The 27,548-nt window shown below is 34.8% G+C and overlaps 1 protein-coding gene across 5 annotated transcripts in view; it reads left to right on the top strand.

Annotated features, from left to right (window-relative positions):
* The window catches only part of FSTL5 (follistatin like 5), a 786,207-nt gene that overhangs the window by 401,266 nt on the left and 357,393 nt on the right, over positions 1-27,548 (top strand). For all 5 annotated transcript variants that reach the window (XM_032148724.2, XM_032148716.2, XM_032148719.2 and 2 more), the window contains exon 6: positions 13,457-13,577. In XM_032148724.2, coding sequence (XP_032004615.1) covers positions 13,457-13,577 — 121 coding nt within the window. The remainder of the gene's footprint in view (positions 1-13,456; positions 13,578-27,548) is intronic.

Below are 27,548 nucleotides of genomic sequence, written 5' to 3'. Positions count from 1 at the left end.
TTTGCTTAGCCTTGCTTTGGCTATGCAGGCTCTTTTTTGGTTCCATTTGAATTTTTGGATTGTTTTTTCCAGTTCTGTGAGGAATGATGGAGGTATTTTAATGGGAATTGCATTGGATTTATAGATTGCTTTTTGGAAGTATGGTCATTTTCACAAAATTGATATTACCTATCCATGAGCATGAGATGTGTTTCCATTTGCTTTTGTCTTCTATGATGTTTTTCAGTAGTGATTTGTAGTTTTCCTTTTAGAGGTCTTTCACCTCCTTGGTTAGGTATATTCCTAAGTATTTTATTTTTTGTAGCTATTGTAAAAGGCGTTGAGTTCTTGATTTGATTCTCAGCTTGGTTGCTGGTGGTGTATAGCAGAGCTACTGATTTGTGTACATTAATTTTGTATCCCGAAATTTTGCCGAATTCATTTATCAGTTCTAGGAGCTTTTTGGATGAGTCATTAAGAGTTTTGTAGGTATACAGTCATATTATCAGCAAACAGCGACAGTTTGACTTCCTCTTTATCATTTTGCATACCCTTTAATATTGAATTTTAAAATAATTTAAATTAGAATAAAAAGAGAAAGGATCTTAACAGTGTCTGCTAATAATTTACAAACTATTCTTAGCAAAGAATGTAATATATAACTCTAAGTTACAGCCAGTCATAAGTAAAAGTTAAAGAATATAATCTGTCCCTGGGTTTTATAAATGCAGCAGGAAAGCTGGCTGCACACATTCTATAGTTAGTTCACATAATGAAGATATATTCTTGAGTTTCTCTTCAAGATTTTCAAGTAAATTAGAAACTAGAGGCCTGTCTATTTGAGAAAAAAAGACAGAAAAAATCAGTAGATAAAAGAGGTAGGCTCTTTAGAATCTCAGCTAGCAGGTTGTCATAGCAAAAAGGTCTGCTAAAATGAACTGACCAGTTATAGAAATAGATCTCATTCAATCCACCTCTTCATCATTCTAACTTAACAGAATTGTCCATAGTTGCACAGTTAGTCTTTCAGTCTGAGACCTATTTTTGTGTTTGGAGAATATCTAACATAAAATGCAAATGTATATCAAAGTGAAATTTTAAACTCGCAAAGTGCTAGGATCACAGGCGTAAGCCACAGTGCCCAGGTGAAATTTTAAACTTTTACTAGAACTGTGTTTTATGAAGTTGACAATATTGATTTTAAAACACTTAGTATCAATCAAACATATGGAAGAGTTAAAACAGGTTATAACTGAAGAAGAGACATCAACAAAGATTAAGATGGAATATACATTTCATTTTCAAGACCAAAAGATAATGTTTCAAGTAGCAAAGGAGTAGTGGCCCTAAATTGATGAAATCTTAGGATTTTTTAAAAAGTTATCTTTGTGATGATCATAGCATAGTGGTTAAGAACTTTCATTATAAAGTCTGGGTTCAAATCACATCTCTACTACTTTTCAAGTAGGATGGCTATTTACTTAAAGCTTCTGTGTCTTAGTTTCTCTATATATAAACTGGCAATGATAATAGTACCCAGTACGTAAATTTCATGTGACACTGTTATCATTTAGAACATGAAAGCTTGTTGGAAACATTGCTAGCACATAGAAAGCATGATGTACTTGTTAGTTATACTTTCATATCATTTGTGAAGATGTAAATTATAATAGAGATAAAGGGAAGGCATATTCTTGAAATAGTGGATGAGTGATTGATAAATATTTTGTAATGCTTACAGTTGGATAGTGCAAAAGAACAAAACAAATACTGTAAGCAGCCATTATAACCCAGAAATCTATGTGCACAACTTTATGCTGGTAAAAACTTTAACATTGATTTTTATAATAAGATAATTGTCCTGCCATAGAAGAGGAATACTTTTTCTTATTTCAAGAAATTAGAAAAATAAACGATAGCACGATATTCGTTTTGCTCATCTCATTTAAGGAGCTTATCTACCTATCTCATATAACTAGCATGAGTGTTCCTAATCCTAAGAATTCTCTCCTAGAGACAACTAAACATTGACATTCTGCGACCACTGTAATATTGGGCTGTATCCCCCCAGATAACATAGTGTCTATGCCTTTATAGATAAAATGTTAAATTGAACTGAACTTAAAATAAATATTATATATTGTGTTTTAAAATGCTAATAAATATTACATTACAATATGTCTACATATATTGAAGTGTTATATACTTAAATTCATGCAGTTTTTATTCTTGCCCATAAAATTAAGTTTTAAAAATAATGAAAACATTGTCTTGAACAAGAGGACATACATATGTGATGAAAGAAACAATACATTTTCATTAATTATATTTTGCAATTTAAACACTTAAAACATCTGTAAGTCCTCAGATATGCATGACTATAATCAAGATTCTGTCGCTTCTTTTTATTTATTAATTTTTAATTTTTGTGGGTACATAGTAGGTATATATACATAAGGGTTACGTGAGACACTTTGATATAGGGATGCAATATACAGTAATCACATCATGGAAAATGGGGTATCCATCACCTCAAGCATCTATCCTTTTTGCTACAAACAATTCAATTAAACTCTTCTAGTTGTGGAAAATGTACAATATTAGCATTGTCTATAGTCACTCTGTTGTGCTATAAAATACTAGATCTTATTCATTACACATTGACCATCTCCACTTCCCACCAACCTACACCCACTATCCTTCCCAGCCTCTGGTAATCATCATTCTATGCTCTATCGCTGTAAGTTCAGTTGTTTCCATTTGTAGCTCCCACAAATAAGTAAGAATATATGAAGTTTGTCTTTCTGTGCCTGGCTTATTTCATGTAACATAATGATCTCCAGTTCCATCCATGTTGTTGCAAATGACAGGATTTCATTCTTTTTTTATGGCTGAATGCTATTCCATCATGTATACAGGCCACATTTTCTTTATCCATTCATCTGTTGATAAACACTTATGTTGCTTCCAAATCTTGGCTATTGTGAATAGTTTTTTTGGTGGAGTCTTTAGTTTTTTTTTCAAATATAAGGTTATATCACCTGCAAACAACAGTAATTTGACTTCTTTCTTTCCAAATTTTATTTCTTTCTCTTTTCTGATTGCTCTAGCTAGGACTTCCAGAACTATTTTGAAAAGCAGTGTTGAAAGTGAGCATCCTTGTCATATTCTAGATCTTAGAGGGAAGGCTTTCAGTTTTTCTCCATTCAGTATGATGCTAGCTGTGGATTTGTTGTATATTTCTTCTATCCCCAGTTTTTTTAAGCTTTTTATCCTGAAGGGTGTTGAATATTATCAAATGCTTTTTCAGCATCAAATTGACATGATTATATGTTTTTTGCTCTTCTTTCTGTTGATATAATGTATCACATTGATTTATTTGAGTAAGTTGAACCATTTTTCCATCACTGGGATAAATCCCACTTGATCATGATGAATGATCTTTTGAAGTTATTGTTGAATTCAGTGTGCCAGTATTTTGCTGAGGATTTTTGCATCAATGTTTACCAGGAATATTGGTCTATAGTTTTCCTTTTTTGATATACCATTTTCTGGTTTTGGAATCAGGGTAATACTGGTCTCATGGAATGAGTTTGAAAGTTTTTCTTCCTCCTCTAATTTTCAGAATAGTTTGAGTAAGATCAGTATTAGTTCTTTAAATGTTTAGTAAAATCCAGCAGAGAAGCTTGGGTCCCAGTCTTATTTTTGCTGGAGGAATTTTTATTACAGCTTCAATCTCATTACTTGTTATTAGCCTGTTCAGATATTGGATTTCTTCCTGGTTCAATACTGGTAGGTTATATGTGTCTAGAAAGTTATCCATTTCTTCTAGGTTTTCCAATTTATTGGCATATAGTTACTCATAGGAGCATCTAATGATCCTTTGAATTTCTGTAGTATCAGTTTTAATGTCTAGTTTTTCATCTCTGATTTTATTTATTTTGGTTTTCTTTCATTTTACCTTAATCTGGCTATTTGTCAATTTTATTTATCTTTTTAAAAGACCAACTTTTCATTTTGCTTATCTTTTGTATCGTTTTCTGTCTTCAATTTCATTTATTTCTGTTCTAATTTTTATTTTTTTAATTATATTGACTTTGGGTTTGGTTGGCTTTTACTTTTCTTTGAGATTCATTAAGTTCTTTAAGATGCTTTATTAGGTTGTTTAAAGTTTTTCCACTCTTATTATGTAGGCACTGTTGTTTCTTTTGTACTTCCCTTTGAGCACTGAAAAAAAAATCCATTTGCAAAATGGTATGAATATTTGATTGAAAATGTATAAGAGAGATAGAGGGTGGGTTTACATTACATATTACACAAATCACACATTGAAATACAGTTTAGATGGAGTACTTCCTTTATGTTTTATTTCCTTGTATTCTGTATAGAATATGAGAGCCTTGCATTCCTTACACCCTAGATATAATGGATAAGTCTGTCTTTCAACTGGAATTTCTGTGCTTTTCCTGGGGCTCTAAATTCCTTATTATGCCAAACAATGTGATTGTATTTTAGATCCTCCTCCTAAATTTGTATAACCAATATATCACATTTCACAGTTACCAACATCTACCTTCCTTGAAAACGAATGGCAAGATATATATTCTGTAAGTTGCCATTCATTTTTAAGGAAGGTAGAGTTGATAACAATATCAAGATTAAAAGCAATATCTATCATAGACTTCCCTCAGGGGCACAGATATCTGCAGTTCTAGAGGCTAGTGGCAATTCCTGGTCTCTGTCTTGTGCCATGTATTTTACATCTTCAGAGCCAGATAAAATCCTCATATTCTTCAATTTCCTCAAGTATGTATCGCACCCACTTTTAGCCCTCTCTTGAGGGTTTCTACCTCTCCAAAAAATACAGACTTACATGATAAGATAGGATGGGGTAATTATCAAATGTGTTTCTTGCAGGAATAGCACAGAACTGTTCTCTCTCATATATGTGCCTTAATTACCATCTGAAAAAGTTAAAGTTTTACACACACAGATTTTTCTTTTGTTGGTGTGTCTTTGTTTTTCATTGCTTATTTTCTCTTTATTGAAAATGCATAGATGATAATTTGATTCTTTAATTCTGAGTGGCTCTCTTTTTTGTTATTGTTGAATAAATCTGTGCTATACTGTCTGAATCCTATTCAGAATGAGGATGTGGAACTCTGAATCGTCGTATTTCATCTACCAGAAACTGATTCTGGTACTAAAAGAACCAAAAGTACTTGCTATTCCATTTGCATAAGGTGTGAAATCTCTACCTTAGCTTTTCCCTTTAAAATATAAACAGGTGTCTGAGGTTCATCTTCGTTATCTAGATCTTTGTATTCCTTCTCTTAAGCTATCTTCTCCAACAGTAAGAATTCAGCGTTCTCTTTGGGGCTGTTGTAAAATCTGAGTTTCAATAAAGCTTGCTTAAGTGAAAATTGTGGTTGAAAAGCTACGGTCTAAATTGACTTAATTTTATGATATATGTCTCAGAGAATAAATCCCTGAAAAGCCTCAACAAATGTGTAAAGAAATTTCTTTCTTGAAAGAATGTCACAAACTTGACCAAGGCATCTTAGTCTCTCCCATAAGTATCGTAAGTACGTCTACTGTCTTGAGCCACTCAGCCACACAACACATTTGTGGTTTTTAGAACATACATTATGACTAAAACAGACCTGGGTGTGCAATTCTTGAAAGCAAAATTCCGAATGAAATAACCTAAGTTATGGGCATATTCTTTCTGACAGGCCGACATGTAGAAAAAAAGTCACTGCAAGAAAGAAGGTTAGTGATAATTTCTTATGAAAAGGAGCGTAGAGCTCTTCTGGGTGGTTTATTCACATTGTTATTTAAGTCACTGGGAATATTGAAAGACTATGGGTAGACAGAAATACTGAGAAACAGGAGCTAAACTTTGGGGGGAGGACAGGAGAGTCATGTAACCGAATGGCCTGAGATTCAATGGAGTGAGATCTAACTATCTATCTATCTATTATCTATCTATCTATCTATCTATCTATCTATCTATCTATCTATCTAGCTATCTATCTATCTATCTTTCTATCATCTATCTATCATCTATCTATCTGTATCTATATATCCATCTATCTTTTATATTTGTATATTTCTAATTATCTATCTGGAAAATGACTTGCTTGGGAAACACAGATAATCCAGAAGTGCCTATACAGCAGTTATCTACACCTTTCTTACACTGAAATAGATATGAGAAAAATTAGCCTCTGATTAAATTCATTAAAACTACTGAACGAATAATTTTAAGGGGAAGCCAGATTTTTCTAAAGTCAGTATGGTGAAGAATATATTTGTATAAATAATTGAGGAAAAAGGGGAGTTTTCTGATTGAGCAGGATTTCCCGAGGACACAATGATGGGTTTAGGTTGGAGAAGCATGGGTTTGGGGCCAAATTGGAAACTGTGCAGAGCAATATGGGGAACCATCGATTTCACTGGGTCACAGAAATAAACCACGGTATGAAATACAAACGCATTTGTCCAGAGTGTTCCTTAGAGGAGCATAGGCAACTATTTCTGGCATTGTGGTCCTGCATATTTGGTTCACAGTGTCAGATGAGGGGAGGCACCGGAGGCTTCACTTGGTAGAATGGCGGCCTCAGTTTGTCAGCAGCAAACAGAGGACTTGAGGTAAAAAGGTGCTAACAACATGAAAAATCTGCTTCTTAGCCCTTTCCCCATTTGATAAAATAACACTCATAGAATTTAAGTGAGCAAAGTCAGTCCCTTGTGATTCTGAATTTAGATAAAAGCAGCTGTATTGAGTATATTGATTTAGGTTTTTCTCCACTTAGATTCTGTCATCTTAATAAACTGATTTACATTAAAAATGCATATTAGGAGCTGGCGCGGTGGCTCACGCCTGCTATCTCACGTTAGGAGGCGGAGGTGGGTGGATCACGACATCAGGAGTTCGGGACCGTCCTGGCCAAGATGGTGAAACCTCGTCTCTACTAAAAATACAAAAATTAGCTGGGCACGGTGCCGGCCACCTGTAATCCCAGCGACTGGGGAGGCTGAGGCAGGAGAATCGCTTGAACCCAGGAGGCAAGGTTGCAGTGAGCCGAGATTGTGCCACAGTACTCTAGCCTGGGTGACAGAGCAAGACTCTGTCTAAAAAAAAAAAAGCATATTAGAATAAAATACTTCCCTTATATACACATATGTCAATTCTTTATTAAAGTAATGAAAAGAACTACTTATTCACAGGATTTAGATTATTATATTATACATATTTGACTTAAAATGCCATTTGCTCAATTACTGCCATATGTGAATATACTTACAGAATTAAATTAAAAGTGAGCATGAATAAGAGTGTATATTTTCAAGCTTACAAGATGGGACTGCCAATAGGTTTTTGCAGCATTTGTACAAATTAGGTATTTTTCTTTAAAAATCATTAGAAACGTTACATGGAGAAACGAACAGTTAATCTTTACATTGAGTTCATAAAGTCTTTCACAATTATAAGTATTTGTAAAAAGGTTCTGATTTAGTCAACATATTTATTTGCTATGAGATTTATAATAGCCATTTTATCTCACAGATAAAATGCTGTTTCAGTAGGACAAAGTAAATACAAGTAAATAAGCACTTGTATGGATAGAAGAGTGAGATTAAGTGAGAATTTCCAGGGAATGCCATGGTAATTAATCCTATTTAACATCACAGAGTGTAAAGCTCAACGATATTTGTCCAGATCATCCCTTAGAGCAGAATGGACAACTATTTCATGCATTTAAATGCCCATAATTCCATCAGTAATACAAAATAAGGCAGCAGAAACCAGGTGTTTGACTTAGAATGACATTGTCAATGCCAGTGGTTGGATCTTAGTAGTGTTGGCAATTTCCCTGCCATTAGCTAAAGATTTGAGAATAATAAGAGCAACAATGATCACTTAACAGAGAAAGATAAAGCCTGTAGCTGTTGTTATATGCCCAGCTCAAAGCTACAATTACAAAATTAGTGCTTTCAATTGTACCTGGAAATGTTAGTAACTAGTTTCAGTTATTTTTTAAGTACTGTTCATAACACACACAAGATAACTATAGTATTAACATTTAGGCTTTAAAATATTAAACATACTATTTGTAGTATCTTTACTTTAGATGGTCAAGATGCATTTAAAAACTTGATATTCATGTTCAGAAAATCCTTGTGAGTCATGTAGGAGACCTTAAAAATAAAATACTTTTCTTTCCACCAGTGGTTTAATAAAAATAATGATCTCTCTTCAACTGGTCTTTCAAAAGAATTAAAGTTGGCTATATTGATTTTTAAAAAAATGTTATATTAGGCACTTTAGAAAACCTAAAAGAAAATGTAATCATTTCCGTTCAATCTTTTTAAAAATACATCTCCAGGCCGGATGCAGTGACTCACACCTGTAATCCCAGCACTTTGGGAAGCTGAGGCAGGTGGACCACCTGAAGTCAGGAGTTCAAGAACAGCCTGGCCAACATGGTGAAACCCCATCTCTACTAAAAATACAAAAATTAGCTGGGCGTGGTGGCGGGCGCCTGTAGTCCCAGCTACCCAGGTGGCTGAGGCAGGAGAATTGCTTGAACCCAGGGGGCAAAGGTTGCAGTGAGCCGAGATCACGCCACTGCATTCCAGCCTGGACAACAAGAGTGAAACTCCCTCTCAAAAACAACAACAACAAAAATACACCTCTTGTGGGATAGCATTTGTTATATATAATTAAACACATAAAATGTGCAATATTAGTTATTAACTCTGTCCTTTCACATGATCTATTTTTTAAAGTACTGCTGATAATATGTAATTATCTCACTTAATAATTAGATTGCCGTTTCCAGTCATCGTCTCTAGAATAAAAACTCCATGAGAGCAGGAACTGTGACATTCTTGTTAACTCACCTCCAGCACTTAGTATAGTTTTGGACACATATTGGTTGAAAATAAGGGAAAGGAAAGAGAGAAGGAAGAAAGGAAAAAGAAGAAAGGAAGAAAGGGGGGAGACAAGAAGCTGTTCAGACCAAGTAGCCCAAGAACCAACTTATATTGACTGTATGGGAGAAGCGTACATCTAATACCTGGAAATGTACATTCTTCTTACCAAAGGGGTACACTTATTTTCTTACCTTTAGTCTTTGAAGTAATGTACATGTTTGCCAAGTAAAGAAACAATATATCTTCCTCTCCTCAACTTGAATAAGACTTAAATGGGCTTTCTTTTAATTAGAGGAGCAATGGGCACTGAGCATATGACTTCAACATGATCATGATTAGTTTGGGAAAAATATTTTTGCAAAGGATAGAGAAGAACTCAAATAACTTAAACATATGAATGGTACATTACTCTATGAGTTCACAATTGCTATTTCTTGCCTGTCCCCACCAAAGAGAGTAAATAAGTGGACATAGAACAAGAAGATCCTACTTTTCTGTCCTTCTCTCCCCTACACCCATAGCTTCATAGCCATGGCTTGCCTTCACATTATCAAAATCAATCCCATGTCTTGTATATCTTCCATGAAAGTCAGCATAACAATCTTGTACTTCCAAATCATCCCCTAATCCCAGAAATCTAATACCCATACCTCTGTATACTAGGGAGACAGTAACTTTACATCCACTTCTGGCACATTCCATTTTTCTTCTCACTTTTATTTTTGTATCACTTTTCATTCTATGGCTATATATATATATATATATATATATACTACTATATTTCTTTGCTCTCCCTTCACCAGAATATGAGTTTCATATGGGAAAGATTTTTGTCTATCTTGTTGTCTGCTGTGTTTTCAGAGTTTTGGACAATGCCTCACACATAGTAGGCAGTCTAAAAGGATTTGTTGAATAGATGATTGAGTTAGTGAGTGAAGGCGAAGAATAAAAACAGTAAAGACAATACTTCATATTGAGGACGGTCAAGTTTTTTTATTGTTTATTTTGGAACAAAAGAGAATACAGTACCAAGACAGTGAGTCATTCCTGATTTGTTACAGTCCTTGTGCAACTTTGACAATTCTATTACGTTGAAGTTTGAAATGTACTCCCTATTTCATGCTGTGTGTCTGAACTCCCCTGATGCCATCCATTCTGCTAATACTTCTATTTTTTTCACACTGAATCAAACCATTGGAGGGCCCAAGATTCATATAACTTGACCTCTGATCAGCGAAAAAAAAAGTGTAAAATATTTTATTTTGATAGCCTTAAGGCTATCAAACTCCTTAAGGAGTTTACCAACTTTGATAGGCTTGAGAAACATCCTCACCATTTTATCAGAGGTCACAAGTGAAAATATGATTGGTCTTTTTGACCAGTCAAGATCATAAGATGGTATCTTGTTATCTCTTATACCACTTATACCACTTATTACCTCTTATATCATTTTATAAGAGGTAAAATGGTATGAGATAACAAATAGCATGAGATAATGAAGTATCATCACAACATATTTGAATACGATGTATTCAAATATATTTAATGAATCGGGCAGTGTCATGAATTCCTAGTTAAGAATTAACATGTGCCTTTTGAGAAGTCTGCAGTGAGTTTTTGGAATCAGTGTAAAACACTAAATGAAAGAAGTGCAAGGAACTATCAGAGCCCTACAAGTTTGGATCCCCTGTGCCAAGGAGTGGTTACTGTGGACTGAGGAAGGAAGTCTACTTGTATAGTTTTTCTTACTTTCTTTTTGACCATCAAATACTCATGACTGTAAAGCTATAAAAATTCTGGGTATCTGGGAGGCGGAGGTTGCAGTGAGCCGAGATGCGCCACTGCACTCTAGCCTGGGCGACAGAGCAAGACTCCGTCTCAAAACAAACAAACAAACAAAAACAAACAAACAAAAAATTCTCGGTACCTAAACCAATTTTTCAATGCTGATTGAAATGTCCTATAAACACATAAAATATTATACATTAAATATGTGCCATTTTTATATCAATCATACCTCAATAAAATGTGAAAAAACAGAAAAGAAAAGTCATAGGAAAGTACCTCCCTCATTAGTAAACACCAGAAAGTGACAAAGCTTCCCCTCAGGACACATGAAGGAGAGAAATAATTACTAAAAATCATGTTTTAAGTAGGGTATTTCATTGACCACTTAAATGAGATAAAAGAGCAGACACATATTTGAAATATTTAGAATAAGAAATGAATCTGTTTTGTCCATGTATGGATACCCTTCAGTATAGATGATAAGGGCTTAAAAAATAAAAAGTTTATTAGCCAGGACTGGCTTCTCAAGGTCACACGCATTAAAATGGCCTGCCCAGCCTAAGTTGTATCATCATGACCAAGTCAAGGCCAAGATCAAATCAAGATCAAACTAGTCTTATGCAAGAGCCAGTGATAAGTATAAAGTGAGAAGTCCAGTATCTTGGTCTAATACATTAAGTTTGTAAAATATTAAAACAGAAATAAACATGAGACAGAAAATGACAAAAGCTTTGCCCCCATCTTTGTGCTCATCTCTACTTAAAAATAAATGAGAGACTAAAAGTCATTAAAATGTCTGAACAAAGCCTGGTGTCACTGCATCCTAAATATTACCACAATGCTAACCTTGTACATATTTAGTGCACAGAGTGATAGAATCGCGCACACTCCTTTCTCCCAGCCCCAGGAAAAGTCAAAAGTCATTTTCTATGATCTAACCAATAACAAATGGAGAATGACTGAGAGCTCTGTTGCTTTCTAAATAGAAAACTGGTAATATATATATTTTTATTAGGCTTATAGAAGAGATGGCTTCAGCGTCAGTTAGTTTTGTTAATCCATCCAGCTGGACTGTGCAAAAATTTAGGGCTTGCCATCTACAATTTCTATTTATATGGGTCAGTTAAACCAGATAAGATTTTGCCTTTTTTCTTCCTCAAGGTAACAAATAATCAGCTTAACCAATATAATTTTAACACTAGTACATACACAAAAAGAACTCACTGAGTTGCAAAAGTTCTGTTTAGCACTGCATGAGCTAACATTACATATCACTGCTTAGCTGGCTAGAGAGGGTGCTGGAGGCTCCAGTGACCCAGATGCTGAGCTCCATTTTCAGAGTTATCTGCTCTGCCTATCTACACTCAGACATCATGAAACATTCAACACAGGAGTGTTCCAAAAAAGGTGAAAAAATAGCTCAAAAGCATCTGAGGGTCTTTAGAAAGTAGCATCACCAATCTGCCTTTGCTGTACTAAAGAAAGTCCAAGACATTCTGCTCCACCAAAAGAAACGATAATTCATTGTGAATGTGCAACCATAACATGCACAAGCCGATGTCTGGAAGTCTGCAGTGAATTATTTAAAGAAGCAATGCATTATGTAAAAATTACTATTTTTAATGTTAAATGATCACTTTTGTGTGTATGCTGTATGTTATGTCTTACACCTGACTCTCTCTGTGTGTGTGTGTGTGTGTGTGTGTGTGTGTAAATCTTCATATTCATCTTCCAGTTGAGGAAAGTGTAAATGATTTGCCAGAAATTATTGAGGTATTAAATGGCATTGGCAGGTCCCGAACCCAGAGCCACCTGATTTTGAAGCCTTTGTTTTCTGATTATACGCACCACCTTTAAAACAAACAAACAAACAAACAAACAAACCACTGTGATGCACGGCTTCAAGCAATATAAATCCCTGCCTTTGTATGTGAAAGAGTATGAAAAACCATGGACACAGCTATGCAGCTACCACAATAGAAATGTCTGAAAAATCTTGGGAAGCTCTGTTATATGACAAGAAATAGTCAAAATCAGTAGAGTACCAAAAAGCTGCAGCCGCAGTCCATAGGTTAGAGCACAGATTAGAAAAGAAGTTTGATGATTTTCTTCACTCACGCCTGGATAGATTTTCATCATCAATCGGTGCATTAATTCTATCTAGCTCCTGGAAACAGTCATTTGCTTAATAGCTCTTTTGTGACCAAGGGAATTCATGCACAATCCCAAATGACTTAACTTCCAGCTGGGCAGGAGTTTAGGCAGAGGAGAAAAAATAACCTAACTTCATTATTTTACAAATCATATGAGGAAGAAAGTTGGGACAAACTGTCTCACTATTTTTGTTGGGAAAGACCACTTTTTTATTTTGACATAGGTCACCGAGACACAGGAGGCAATTTTCATGCAGAAGTATTTCCTTGAGTCGGTATAAATGGAGCAAAGAAAATGCATGAAATACAAAATGTTCTTTAAATGTTCAGATTTGTTGAGTTCCACTGTGAAACTTTTATATTAGAACGTTTGAACAAAATTGTAATTACCTATCTTAACATCATAACTTTATATCTTTGAAAAGGTTAAAAATAATTGTTCAGTAACTAAAAACCTGGATTTTTCCAAAATTGAATTCTTTGCCCTGCTGCAGGCATGAAATGATCTATTATGTGATTATTACATATAATAAGTTATATTATAGAAATTTTAAGACACAAATCTAAAGGTATGGTTATAATTTTCTTGTTAGGTGATAAAACAGGAAGAACTTGGCAAGGATCTCTTTGATTGTACTTTGTATGATCTATTGAAATACGATGATTTTAATGCTGACAAGCACCTGGCTCTTGAAGAATTTTATAGAGCATTCCGTGAGTACAAGATTCATTCTCCAATTTCCCTTTGTTCTTTTTCCTGTTGCTTTACACAATATGGTCTATTTGCTTGCTCTCATAGTACAAGCTGTTTCTTAAGAAAAGTTATATAATTTAGTGAATTTAAGTTTCAAGTTGTATTGAAACATACGAAAAAGCTAAGGGATTTAGTAGTTCTGAAATGAATAGTTAGAAATATTTGATAACCATGAATATCATCAATTCTCACTGATTATAGTTTAAGACATTAGTTCCTCAATGCTGCTTTCAAGGTTATTTTAAGCAGGAGGAGCTTTTGACCAGTTGTCACCATGTATCAAAAACAATTATTTACACAGTCAAATATTTTAACTTCATTGGGAAACCAAAATGGATTAACAGATGTAGTTTGCATGTATTTGAAGGGCAATGATTGGCATTAGAATGAAGGTTATATTTTTATTAAGGTACTTTGGAAAAATTGATACATGTTTGAATTGCCAAATTGTGTCTTCAGAGTGACTAAATGTGTTTTTTAGAACAGGGTCATAAAGATGACTTGATTAACCAAAATTACTTATCAGGTTATTCTTTAAAAATAATTCAAAGAGGCCACTAATGGGTGACTTACGCCTGTAATCCCAGCACTTTGGGGGGCTGAGGTGGGTGGATCACCTGAGGTCAGGAGTTCAAGACCAGCCTGGCTAACATGGTGAAACCTCGTCTCTACTAAAAATGCAAATATTTGCTGGGTGTGGTGCCGCATACCTGTAATCCCAGCTACTCAGGAGGCTGAGGCAGGAGAATCACTTGAACCCAGGGGCGGAGGTTGCAGTGAGCCAAGATGGCGCCATTGCACTCCAGCCTGGGACGGAGCAAGACTCCATTGCAATAATAATAATAATAATAATAGTAAAATAATTGAAAGAGGAAGGACTAAGAAACAATAAACAGAAAACAAGAATTTAGGAGCTATGCGTAAAATAAAGAAAGACAAGGTAAATTTACTAGTTGGTATTAGAAAATCACCAAAGAAGGAAAATTAAACAGGATTCAGTTTAACTCAGAACTTGAAACCAAAATTTCTATTTTTTTTTTTTCAGAAAAGATAGGAAGTAGAATATGTACTTGTGTAAAAAGATCTTTTTTGAATTGTGCCCCTGACTTTTAGCCATTTATCAGCTGTCTGATGTTGGAGAAGTTATTTAAATGTATTTTTCTTCTTAAAAATTCACATAAATAAAGATAATTTTCTTACTGCATAATAATTTTTATTAAAACACTGTATTATATTTTATGTGATAATTTAAGCAAAATCATATATGAAAAATAGTTGTAGCTTATAAATTTTTAAATCACGATAAAAATATGCTCTTTGGATATGGTTAAGTTGTATTTTCACTCTAAGTTACTACAGAGAATACAACATAGGATGATCCAGTAAACTGTTAGTTCTTTAGAAGGGTGTTGTTAGGTTAGGTACTTTTCAAAAATGGTAAAATGAAAGCAGCATTGGCAGGGCGCGGTGGCTCATGCCTGTAAGCCCTGCACTTTGGGAGGCTGAGGCGGGCAGATCACCTAAGGTCAGGAGTTTGAGACCAGCCTGGCCAACATGGAGAAACCCCATCTCTACTAAAAATACAAAATTTAGCCGGGCATAGTGGCGGGCACCTGTAATCCCAGCTACTCAGGAGGCTGAGGCAGGAGAATCGCTTGAACCCAGGAGGCAAAGGTTGAAGTGAGCCAAGATCACACAATTGCACTCCAGCCTGAACAACAGAGTGAGACTCTCTCTCCAAAAAAATTTAAAAAAAAAAAGAACACAGCATTATTATTCTACTTTATATGAAGGAGGTGAAATACACAGAAATTAACAAATAGGTGGCTGAGTTTCTAATCAAACTCATGTTGACCGAATTATGAAGTCTATGTGTTTTTCCCTATGCTTCCTGCTGTGGTGGGTATTCTTTTGTGTGCTCATGGTGGCAGGGTAACAGGGAGAAAATGTGGTTTGTCAGGGAAAAACTTACGTTTACATATAATAATGAGTGTGTGTGTGTGTGTGTGCATATGTCTGTATGAACGATACTAGGTGTTATTTACAAAGCCTACAAAATATTAAGTAAGTTGAAAATACGATATTTAGTTTTGGAAATGAGGGATACCTTATGAAGGTGGTGGAAATTAAATAACTAAATTAATCTTAAGGACAAGTGAATTTAAACTTTTGGAGATGAGCAAAGGGTAGTGGACAGAAAGAATAACGTAAATAAAAAGTCAGATACTTGACATATCAGGGCATTTAGGAAAACCTGGCCCAGCTGCATTATCTGTTGCAACCTGAAATTTTATGAAAATGTAGAAATTATTTTGGGCATTTTACTAAATAGTTTTAATAAATAAGCAGTCTAATCTCCTAACCGTTACCTCCATCTCTCAACAGAAAGATACATAGACTTGACTAATAAAAGTAGGCAAATTCTACAGCCATGCTTGCAAATAATTTCTTTTTTTTTATTATTATTATACTTTAGGTTTTAGGGTACATGTGCACAATGTGCAGGTTTGTTACATATGTATCCATGTGCCGTGTTGGTTTGCTGCATCCATTAACTCGTCATTTAGCATTAGGTATATCTCCTAATGCTGTCCCTCCCTCCTCCCCCCAACCCACAACTGTCCCCAGAGTGTGATGTTCCCCTTCACGTGTCCATGAGTTCTCATTGTTCAGTTCCCCCCTATGAGTGAGAACATGCGGTGTTTGGTTTTTTGTCCTTGCAATAGTTTACTGAGAATGATGATTTCCAGTTTCATCCATGTCCCTACAAAGGACATGAACTCATCATTTTTTATGGCTGCATAGTATTCCATGGTGTATATGTGCCACATTTTCTTAATCCAGTCTATCGTTGTTGGACATTTGGGTTGGTTCCAAGTCTTTGCTATTGTGAATAGTGCCGCAACAAACATACGTGTGCGTGTGTCTTTATAGCAGCATGATTTATAGTCCTTTGGGTATATACCCAGTAATGGGATGGCTGGGTCAAATGGTATTTCTAGTTCTAGATCCCTGAGGAATCGCCACACTGACTTCCACAATGGTTGAACTAGTTTACAGTCCCACCAACAGTGTAAAAGTGTTCCTATTTCTCCACATCCTCTCCAGCACCTGTTGTTTCCTGACTTTTTAATGATCGCCATTCTAACTGGTGTGAGATGGTATCTCATTGTGGTTTTGATTTGCATTTCTCGCTTGCAAATAATTTCAATAGTATATAGTTTATCCAGCATCAACAAGAGTGTTAAATGGATATGTTTGTGTAAGATATTTATTCAAAATAGAGTTATTGTTGGTGGTGCAATAGTGAAAGAGAAACAATAGAAATACGTAAATGAGTAATACGTTATTTTTATGATAGCCAGCAAAGACACTGAAAAGCAATCCCTGGCCCTATCAGTAAAAATAATTTTGCCTAAAGTACTACTGCTTGCACCTGTCAAGGGGAAAAATAGTACTGCATTTTGGGATGTAATTTGATGTTGCTAAAGAAAACAAGGTACATCAGTGCATCGTCCTTATGAATAACATTTTGCAAGTCAGAAATCTAAATAATCAATAAAAAGTTTTAATAAAGACATAGTAAAACTGATTACATATAAAAGTACTAGGGAATATTGAATTTGGATAGAAGGCAATATATGTGAGTTTCATTAGCTATTAGAAAGTAATATGTTAAAAATTTTATGGAACTTGTTTGTAGTAAATACAATGAATTTAGTGAATATAGTAATGATTCTGCCATTAGGTCAAATTTATGTATAATACAAAAGGTTTACATTTTTAATAGTCATAAAGAGATGTTAGTTGGGTAATGAAATTGCTTGGCAATCAGCAATCATGAGATTATTTTTTCTTTTTAGATAATCAAAACTATTCCATAACAATGATAAAATGTTGTTCACAACATCATTTAGTGGAAATAATGTTTTTTCTAGGTAATGCTGCAATTACAGGAAATATTTTAATATTCTTTTTGGTGTCACCAAGGAAACTTCTTTTAGGTATTACATTTTCAGTGCTTCACCCTTATTTAAACTAGGCATCAAACTATATAATGATCCCTCAGAGATACAGAACTGACCTGTGTGGATTATATCTGCATTAGTGAGAAGATATTTATACTTTAATGAGAATTATAAACACATCGATTTCTTTATCTGCCTCCATAAAATTACCTGATAATTAAATCCACTTGGGTTTTGTGAAGTTTAGTGACAGGCTTTGTATAATGACATGATTTTAGAAAGTTGTAAAATACTAAGGTATCATGAATAAAAAATGTATAGCACTAATGGGAAAAGGAATCTATTAAAAAATCATGTATTATGTACCTTTGTGTATAGGGTGTTGTGATAGTCAAAGCTACTTCCAAAGGTAGGTTTCCTTTCCCCTAGGAATGCATAATCTCAGACAGACAGTGATCAAAAGGACAGATGTATTAAGACTAAAAAGGAAACATTTTTCCACATCCAGGATGCATTCCTCCACATACTTTATAAAAAGAAGCTCAGAAAGCTAGAAAAGCCTTAAGTGAATATCCAGAGGCATAAACCAAGGCAGAAGAAGTTAGAAACCTATCCTGATTCATTAACTGTTTTCTGGTCGATACAAAGGTAGACAGATTTCTTGAGTTCCAGGTTCTTACTCTCTGCCATGGTATAAAATGGAAGATAGTAAAGGGTAATCTGCAAACAGGAAAAAGTTAATGGTAAAAAAATAGCACATTATCAAGTGTCCTTATATTATTGCAGTGTTATTACAGAAGATGTAAGGTGTTTTTCAAAAATATCTTTTTTCTTTGTGGATTAGATAAATTATTTTAATATTTTACCATAGGTATTGAATGGTCAATTATTTAATTTTTCTTCATCATTTTTAGTATTGTTAATAATTTGATTTTTACTAAGGTATTTAAAATAAATCCTTATTGTGTGCTTCAGGTACTTCATATCATGCCTTGTTTGATTAACAGTCTTGGAAAGCTATTTAATAGGATCCAGTAAATAGTAAGTTTAGTGACATACTTTTGAATATAGAGAGGAAATATCAAATTCTCTGATAAGGTGGTATACATCCTTCACCCTGGATTTTGTTGTCGTGAGTATACTCAGTAAAGTGTGTTCATTTTCCAGGGCAAAAGTTTGTTGTAGAATTAAAAATGAGTTAATAGTGCTATTATTCTATACCAAGTGCTAAATATTTCAGTGTCTTCCAATTCAAACTTAATCAAATTATAACATTAAGTATGATTTGCATGGAATGCTATACTTCTTATTTAAATCTGTCAGTAAATATAAATGATTTGCCATCAGACAAGATGACTATACACTAATTGAGGCATTTAACTTCAGAAGTGATGCTCAAATAAATGTCTTTATTTGCTTAGGTTATGAAACTCAGTTGAAATGATGAAGTGATGTTATACGCTTATTGATTTTAGAAATGAGTTACTTCATTTAGAGTTTCTAGATAACCAAGAATGGTATAGTTGACTACCCAGAGAAAGAATTTTTGTTCTGAAACTGCTTCCTATGTACTTCATTTCCTGAGTTAAATAATAAATTACTTTGACTGTAGTACTAAACCTTAAAATTGTGTGAAATTTTATAAGAAGTATGAACTTTTAAAACTGTATGAGACGTTCTGGTAAATGTAATAGATTTTTGAAGTGTTATTAAACTGTTCTAAGTTGTAGCTCCCAAAACCATATACATATATATGTACTTTATGATGTGTATGTATTTTTGTGTGTTCAACTTCTAATGTTATGCTATTAAAAATTTCTATTAATTCAACATGATCTTTGTATGTACAAATATCCAAAAGAAGGTATGTTTCTAGCAGGCATAAAAATAATTTTTTGTCAGTAAAACACATCAACTGTGAACATCATATTAACACTAATTGTGTAATAGCTCTATTCTTTAAAAGAGGTAACTATGATTCTAAAATTCTAAAATATTAAAAAAACATTTAAAATCACCTAATTATTAATGTTTATATTCAAAATATCATCACCCTATATGAAACAGTTCTTTTTTTTTTTTTTTTTTTTTTTTTTTATTGAGACAGAGTCTTGCTCTGTCGCCCAGGCCGGAGTGCTGTGGTGCGATCTCGGCTCACTGCAACTTCTGCCTCCCGGGTTCACACCATTCTCCTGCCTCAGCCTCCCGAGTAGCTGGGAATACAGGCGCCCACCACCACGCCCGGCTAATTTTTTGCATTTTTAGTAGAGACGGGGTTTCACCGTGATAGCCAGGATGGTCTCTATCTCCCGACCTCGTGATCCACCCGCCTCGGCCTCCCAAAGTGCTGGGATTACAGGCGTGAGCCACCGCGCCTGGCTGAAACAGTTCTTAATGCAATATAGATTTGATAATGACATTACGAGGGAAATAAAACTCATTTTCCAGGGAAAGCAGAACTGCTACACTAAAATATTACTTACTGAAAGCTTCTAATAATTAGAACAATAAAAATGAATATTACATTAGCATTCATAGATATTAGATCATTAGTATATAAAAACCTTTGTTTGAGAAAAATAGCAGAGTTTAGTGAACAAAATTAAGAATGTTGCACTAATATAGGCTAAAAGTGATGATGGGGCCAGAACCAAAAAAACAACAGTAAAAATGCAGGAATGTGACCATATCTGTGAAATAACTTATAAACAGAATTAACTTGAATTGGTGAGTGATTAGATATACATGACAGGGAGAGGACTTGAGTCAAGGATAATGCCCAAATTTCTGGCTTGCCTACTGAGGTGAATGGTGTTTCTGTTTATTAAAGCAGGGGTCACAGGAAGAGATGCAAGTTTAGGGAAAGACATTGAGTTAAATTTTGGAAATGTTGGTATATTTTTAAAAAATACACAAAATTCTGTTTGGAGAATATTGTGGTTCAAGTAGGTGACCTCAGCCAGAAATAAAGATAGGGAATATACAGGTAGAAACTGAAGATCTGTCAGGAGGTTGGGTCATTCAAGATGAGCACGTAAAGAGAGAAAGAATGGGCAAAAGTGGAGGACTTGAGAACATCTTAGTGGATCTCATAACAAAATATGGTAGACAGGTGGCTTAAACAATAGAAATTTATTTCTCATAGTTCTTGAGATGGGGAAGTCTAACATCAAAGTACCAGCCAATGCAATGTCTGGTGACGGCTGTCTTCCTGGCCTGTAAACAAATGCCCACCTTCTTGCTGCATTGTCACCAAAGAGAGAGAACGCTCTCTGGTGTCTTATTTTGTAAGGACAAAAAAACCTATCAGATTAGGACCCACCCTAAAGACCTCATTAAACCTTAACGTTATTTTAGGCCCTATCTCCAAATATAGTCACACTGAGGGTTAGGGCATTAACATATGAAGTTGGAGGAGACACAATTCAGTCCATACCAGAATTAAAACTGAAATGCATTTTAACAGGTGGTGTCCAAAGGAGGGCACCACCATGACATTTTACTAAGGAAGAATTGATGAACATTTTTCAAAGCTGAATCCAAGGGAAAAAAAGTGAATTCTTCTTGGCCACTAGGTTTGGCAGAAAGGAACTTACTAGTAACTCTGGTCATGAGACTTTCAATATAGATGTAAGGGCAGAAGCAAAAGTGCTGATGGTTGAGTGGTTGGATGTAAGAAAACTGAAAAACAATAATGCTGGATAAAGAAGCAGAACATACAAGCATCCATCAAGTATGAATATATTTAGATAAAATACAAAACAGCTAAAACTCCTCTATGGTTTTAGAATGACGGTAGCCTTTGTGAGAAAGGAAAAGAAATGGGATGGAAACATCAGGTCATCTATGGTGCTGGAAATCTATCTATCTATCTATCATCTATCTATCATCTATCTATCTATCTATCTATCTATCTATCATCTATCTATCTATCTATCTATCATCTATCTATATCATCTATCAATCATCTATCATCTATCTATGTTTAACATCTATAGTGGTTTCACAGGCATCCTTACTTTGTTCAAATGTACTGATTTATACATCATAATGTGTCACTATTTTGTATCTCTGCTATTTAAAAATAAAACAACAAAGTTTACCAGGGCAACTGAATTCACCTCTGGCCTAGAGCTCACGAATTATCTCTGAAAGACTAAACCTTGCATTCAAACACAAAGGCATTGATAATTCTAAGGTTTACCTTGATTTGGGAATCATTGTGTTAGCTAATGTTATAGCTACTATAAAATAACCCCGTATATACAGATCATTATAATATGAAACCTTGCAGCAACTTAATTACCTGACATATTTGGAGAATAATTCTTCTATTACATACTAGCATTACAAAATTAATAATGTGCATTTTAGTTTGTATGATCATCCTTTTTTTTTCTTTTTTTTTTTGAGACAAGTTCTCCCTCTGTCACTCTGGCTGGAGTGCAGTGACACTATCATAGCTCACTGCAGCCTTGAGCTCCTGGTCTCAAGCAATCCTCCCATTTCAGCCTCCCAAGTAGTTAAGACTACAAGAGTATGCCACCTCATTTGGCTAATTTATTTATTTATTTTTTTAGTAGAGATGGGACTTTGCTATGTTGCCCAGCCTGGTCTCAAACTCTTACCTTCAAGTGAGTCTCCCAAAGTGCTGGTATTACAAGTGTGAGTCCCTGTGCCAGGGCTGATTACAAAACATTTTATGTTAGAGTTCATAGCTATCCCCTGGCTATTTTGGGAAATACCACTCAGCACCATTTCCTTGCTTTCCAGTCTGTGTTGCTGTTGCTATACAGGTTCTTAGGGAAAGGATTTTCCAAAATGATTGCTGAGACCCAGCCTATAGACATGTATTCCAAAAGGACAGTTTTTTGCTCCTAAACATAGTAAATTATTTTTATACACCAACTGTAATGGAAAGAGAGAAAGAGAAGCAATACCAATATCAATTGTATTTTTTTTTTAAGTCTTAGGTATTTCCCATGGTAAAATAACCCCGTCCTTCATTTTGTCCTTTAATCTCCCATTTTTAAGATTACCTTAATGGGATGCCACTATCGTGCCTTTAGGGTTCTTTTTTTTACCTATAGTATCGGCATTCTTCACACTCTGATCTCTAACTGTTACATTTTGCTTGCTAACATAATGATTTATAATCCTAAAAGCAGACACAATTAGACAGTTCAACTGAAACATTCATCGTATTTATTTCTTAAAGTATTTGCTTTTTTTGTCATACAAATATTAATAGAGTAAGGTCTTTTCTGACTCTAAGTGTAGTTGCAGTACAATAAAATGAGAATTGACCAATCATTCTTATTTTCCACACTGTACCATATATTGTCAGTCACAACTTAGCACATCTAACCTAAAATTTCTTTCCACTGATTACAGTATAGTAATCTTAGGTAGGATTTGCCTAAGGATTATGTTTATCAGATCTTTTTAGATTCCACATATAAGTGAGACCATACACTAATTTTTTAAAATGCAAATGAATATCATCTTTTAATGGCTGCCATTGTTTGAAAATCATAATTTTTAAAATTATGAAGGTAATACTCTATTATCATACCCAAACTATCACTTTTATACTTAGAGAAGCGATGCCTATTGAAACATAACACAAACAAAAAATGCTGGCCATCCTAATAATTTGAAATTTTCTAGCAGTCACGTTAAAAAAAGAAAAATCAGGCAAAATTGATTTTAATAACATTTTATTTACTTAAACACGTCCAAAATATTATCATATCAATATGAGCATTAAGTGTATATTATTCATTCTTTTTCTTACCAAGTCTTTGGAACCTGGTGTATATTTTACATTATTACAGTACAGCATATCTCAATTGGATAAGCTAAATGTTCAATAGCCACATGTAGTTAATTACTGGCTACCCTCTTGGACAGTGTAACATTAAAGTGTCAGATGATAACAACTTCTCTATCTAAAATTTTATCCCAATTATTTTAAATATGAACTTAAGTGCAAATTCCATTTGTACATAAATAACATGGTGTGAACTTTGTATTAATATTTATTTTTCAGAAATTCAGAAAAACATATACTAAAATGAATGTAATTTCATCTAAGGGACAAACATACTTGTATATATTCTCAACATAAATAGAATACTTTAGAAAGAGTTACATCAAATGTATTTATCGTATTTTTTTTTTGGATTCAGTGATGTTTGTCACATGGGTATATGCTGTAATGGTGGGGACTGGGCTTCTAATATACCCATTACTCAAAGGGGAGATTTTACCAAATAAGTAATTTGAAATTATATTCCCTCACACCCTCCCTTTTTTGGAGTCCCCAGAGCCTATTATCTTTTTTTTTTTTTTTTTTTTTTTTGTGAGAGTCTCACTCTGTCTCCCAGGCTGGAGTGAAATGGCGCCATCTTGGCTCACTGCAAGCTCCGCCTCCCGGGTTCATGTCATTCTCCTGCCTCAGCCTCCTGAGTAGCTGGGACTACAGGCGCCTGCCACCACGCCCACGCCTGGCTATTGTATGTTTAGTAGAGACGGGGTTTTACCATGTTAGCCAGGATGGTCTCGATCTCCTGACCTCGTGATCCGCCCGCCTTGGCCTCCCAAAGTGCTGGGATTACAGGCGTGAGCCACTGCACAGGGCCTATTATCTTTCTCTTTATGTCCATGTGTATCCATTGTTTAGCTCTCACTTATTTTTTTTTTTTTTTTTTTTTTTTTGAGACGGAGTCTTGCTCTGTCGCCCAGGCTGGAGTGCAGTGGCGCAATCTCGGCTCACTGCAAGCTCCGCCTCCCGGGTTCACGCCATTCTCCTGCCTCAGCCTCTCCGAGTAGCTGGGACTACAGGCGCCCGCCACCACGCCCGGCTAATTTTTTGTATTTTTAGTAGAGACGGGGTTTCACCGTGGTCTCGATCTCCTGACCTCATGATCCTCCCGCCTCCGCCTCCCAAAGTGCTGGGATTACAAGCGTGAGCCACCGCGCCCGGCCTAGCTCTCACTTATAAATGAGAACATGTGATACATGATTTTCTGCTTCTGTGTTAGTTTGCTTAGGATAATGGCATCCAACTCCATCCATGTTGCTGCAGAGGACTTATTTCCTTCATTTTTTATGAAATACTGCATAGTATTTCACGGTATATATGTACCACATTTTTTTAAATCCAGTCAACCATTGGAGGACACTTAGGTTGACTCCATGACTTTGTTATTGTGAATATTGCTGCAATAAACATAGGAATGCAGGTGTCTTTTCAGTATAATGATTTCCTTTCTTTTGGGTAGGTAGATACCCAGTAGTGGGGTTGATGGGTCAAATGGTAGTTCTACTTTCAGTTCTTTGAAGTATCTCCATACTGCTTTCCATAGTGGTTGAACTAATTTACATCCCCACCAACACTGTATAAGTGTTCCCTTTACTCTGCATCCATGCCAACATCTGTTGTTTTTTGACTTTTTTTTTTTTTTTTTTTTTTTGAGACGGAGTCTCGCTCTGTCACCCAGGCTGGAGTGCAGTGGCACAATCTCGGCTCACTGCAAGCTCCGCCTCCCGGGTTCACGCCATTCTCCTGCCTCAGCCTCCGAGTAGCTGGGACTACAGGCGCCCGCCACCACGCCCGGCTAATTTTTTGTATTTTTAGTAGAGACGGGGTTTCACCGTGTTCTCGATCTCCTGACCTCGTGATTCACCCGCCTCGGCCTCCCGAAGTGCTGGGATTACAAACGTGAGCCACCGCGCCCGGCCGTTTTTTGACTTTTTAGTAATAGCCATTCTGACTGGTGTAAGATGGTATTTTATTGTGGTTTTAATTTGCATTTATCTGATGCTTAGTGATGTTAAACATTTTTTCATGTATTTATTTTTTTGCCACTTGTATGTCTTCTTTTGAGAAACATTTTTCATGTCCTTGGCCGAGTTCTATAAAATATATTTAATGCCACCATGTATAGGTGTTTTTCAAATGCCCTTACTGATGGTCATTTAAATCATATATCTTCTGTCCATAGTTAGTACCTTAAAAATAGCTTTTCTAATTTTTAAAATAATCTTATTTTAGTAACTAATGACTCATGTCTTTTCCTTCCTTAAAAGAAATTCACCAATCATGTAAGTCTTTTGATGTGAGATACTGTTCAGTCTGAGAAAAAAAAAAAAACGTGTTTCCCCTCTGCATTATTTCAGTCCAGCAATGAACAGTGAAACAGCTTTAAGGAGCCTGTACAACCTTATATACCACATGGAATAATGTTTTACATTCCACGTTTTGAAGTTTTACAAATAGCTCTAGAATATTGTTACCTCTGAGAACTCTAGGGAAATTACTATGAGACATGGAACATAATAATTATTTAAAGGTTTGAAAAATGCTAAAAAACTTTTTCAGAGTCATCACAGTAAAAATAAATATATGTGCATATGTACATATTTATGTTTAAAAAGGTATGTGCAAAATACTTTAACATCTCTTATAGTAATTCAGCACATGATACTTTTTGTGGCAATTTCTTTTATAGGTATTTCAAAAACAGTAACAAATTTGTTTTTAACATTTTTACAAGGAACAGAATAAATTGTTAATGCATGTCCATCCTTATGCTTTTATACAAGTAATTAGTTTGATGATTATTAGCTATTTATGCATGTATGCCTGATACTACTCATTGGTACTCATCAATGTTTTGATTGTTTTATTTGATTTTGTTAAATAACAAAGTTGAATTTCTTAAGGATATTATGTTATACGTTCTCTTTTTAATTTATAATCTACCTCTGTCCATGTAGTGTTATTGGGTGAGTAAATTTTTAGCACCATCTACCATTGCTATCATCCTTAGCAAATTTGGAAATAATTGCTTTATATGATAAAAAGTATATTTATGTTAAATTTCCAATATATATTTGTTATATCCTTAGGTGACAATAAAAAATAGACTGAAGTTAAATAAACATCAACAAATACAGAAACAAAGTGTGTACACTAAGTGCTGTGTACTGCCTGAGTGAAGATTTTGTTAGGGCCTGAGTGCTGTATATCATCTGCAATGCACTCATTGTAAAATGTGTTCTTCCTAGTGGAAACTGTTGCTATAACAAGGAAGGAAACTGCAGTAAACTTGTTACTAATCATTCAAGTAAAGTTAACAGACCCTAGTTGTTGCCCCTGACCATATGGGACAAACAAAAAACATCTGTGATGTTTAAAGCTTTACAGAAGTTGCAGATTACAAATCACATTGAGAGGATATGCACATTTGTAGATACCGTCTACAGAACATTGCAAGATTACCCTCTTCCTTTTCAGTGTTGCTTAATTAACATTAGTGATAATAACACTTTATTGAATAAACAAGTAAATCAGACACTATAGTATATGGCATATTGAACTTGTCTACTCCAAAAGAAGGAAACTTTTCAAATAAAAAATACACAAAGTATGTTGGAAAGGTGGGGAGAGACAGAGAGAAGAGTGATTGAAGAGAGAAGAAAGCCAGACAAAGAAGAATAAATGTGGTATATTTTATGTAAGTATTTTGTAGTTTAAAATTTATCAGCTGTGCAATGATCCGCTTATGTAATTTTACCCATTTAAATTAATATTTCAAGTCATTTAATTTCATAGTCAACAATCAACATTTGTTATGTTCTTATTACATGACATTATTAAGGCTAGTTACTACAAATACAAAAATGGATAAGAAATCTTTTCTGTTATTTAGGAAATTAAACAGTAAAAGGCAATTACAATATAGTATCTCAAGGGGCAATGGAAAAGGACCACCCACAGGGATGAATTCTAAGCGGAGATAACTTTTGAATTACATATGCCCCTGAATAAGAGTCCCTGGGCTCAAAATTCAAGAGGACAGGTGCTTTTCTGCTATGGGGAGCCCATCAGCAAAGCCAAAAGTGTGGGAAGTTGCAAGCATTTGGGGGACTGAGGGAGACAAAAGTGCAAACTAG

Source organism: Hylobates moloch, unplaced genomic scaffold, assembly GCF_009828535.3.
Source record: "Hylobates moloch isolate HMO894 unplaced genomic scaffold, HMol_V3 SCAFFOLD_3, whole genome shotgun sequence".
In the NCBI taxonomy this organism is placed as follows: Eukaryota; Metazoa; Chordata; class Mammalia; order Primates; family Hylobatidae; genus Hylobates; species Hylobates moloch.
The sequence above is the reverse complement of the archived record's forward strand: the minus strand, read 5'-3'. Positions and strand labels throughout refer to the sequence as shown.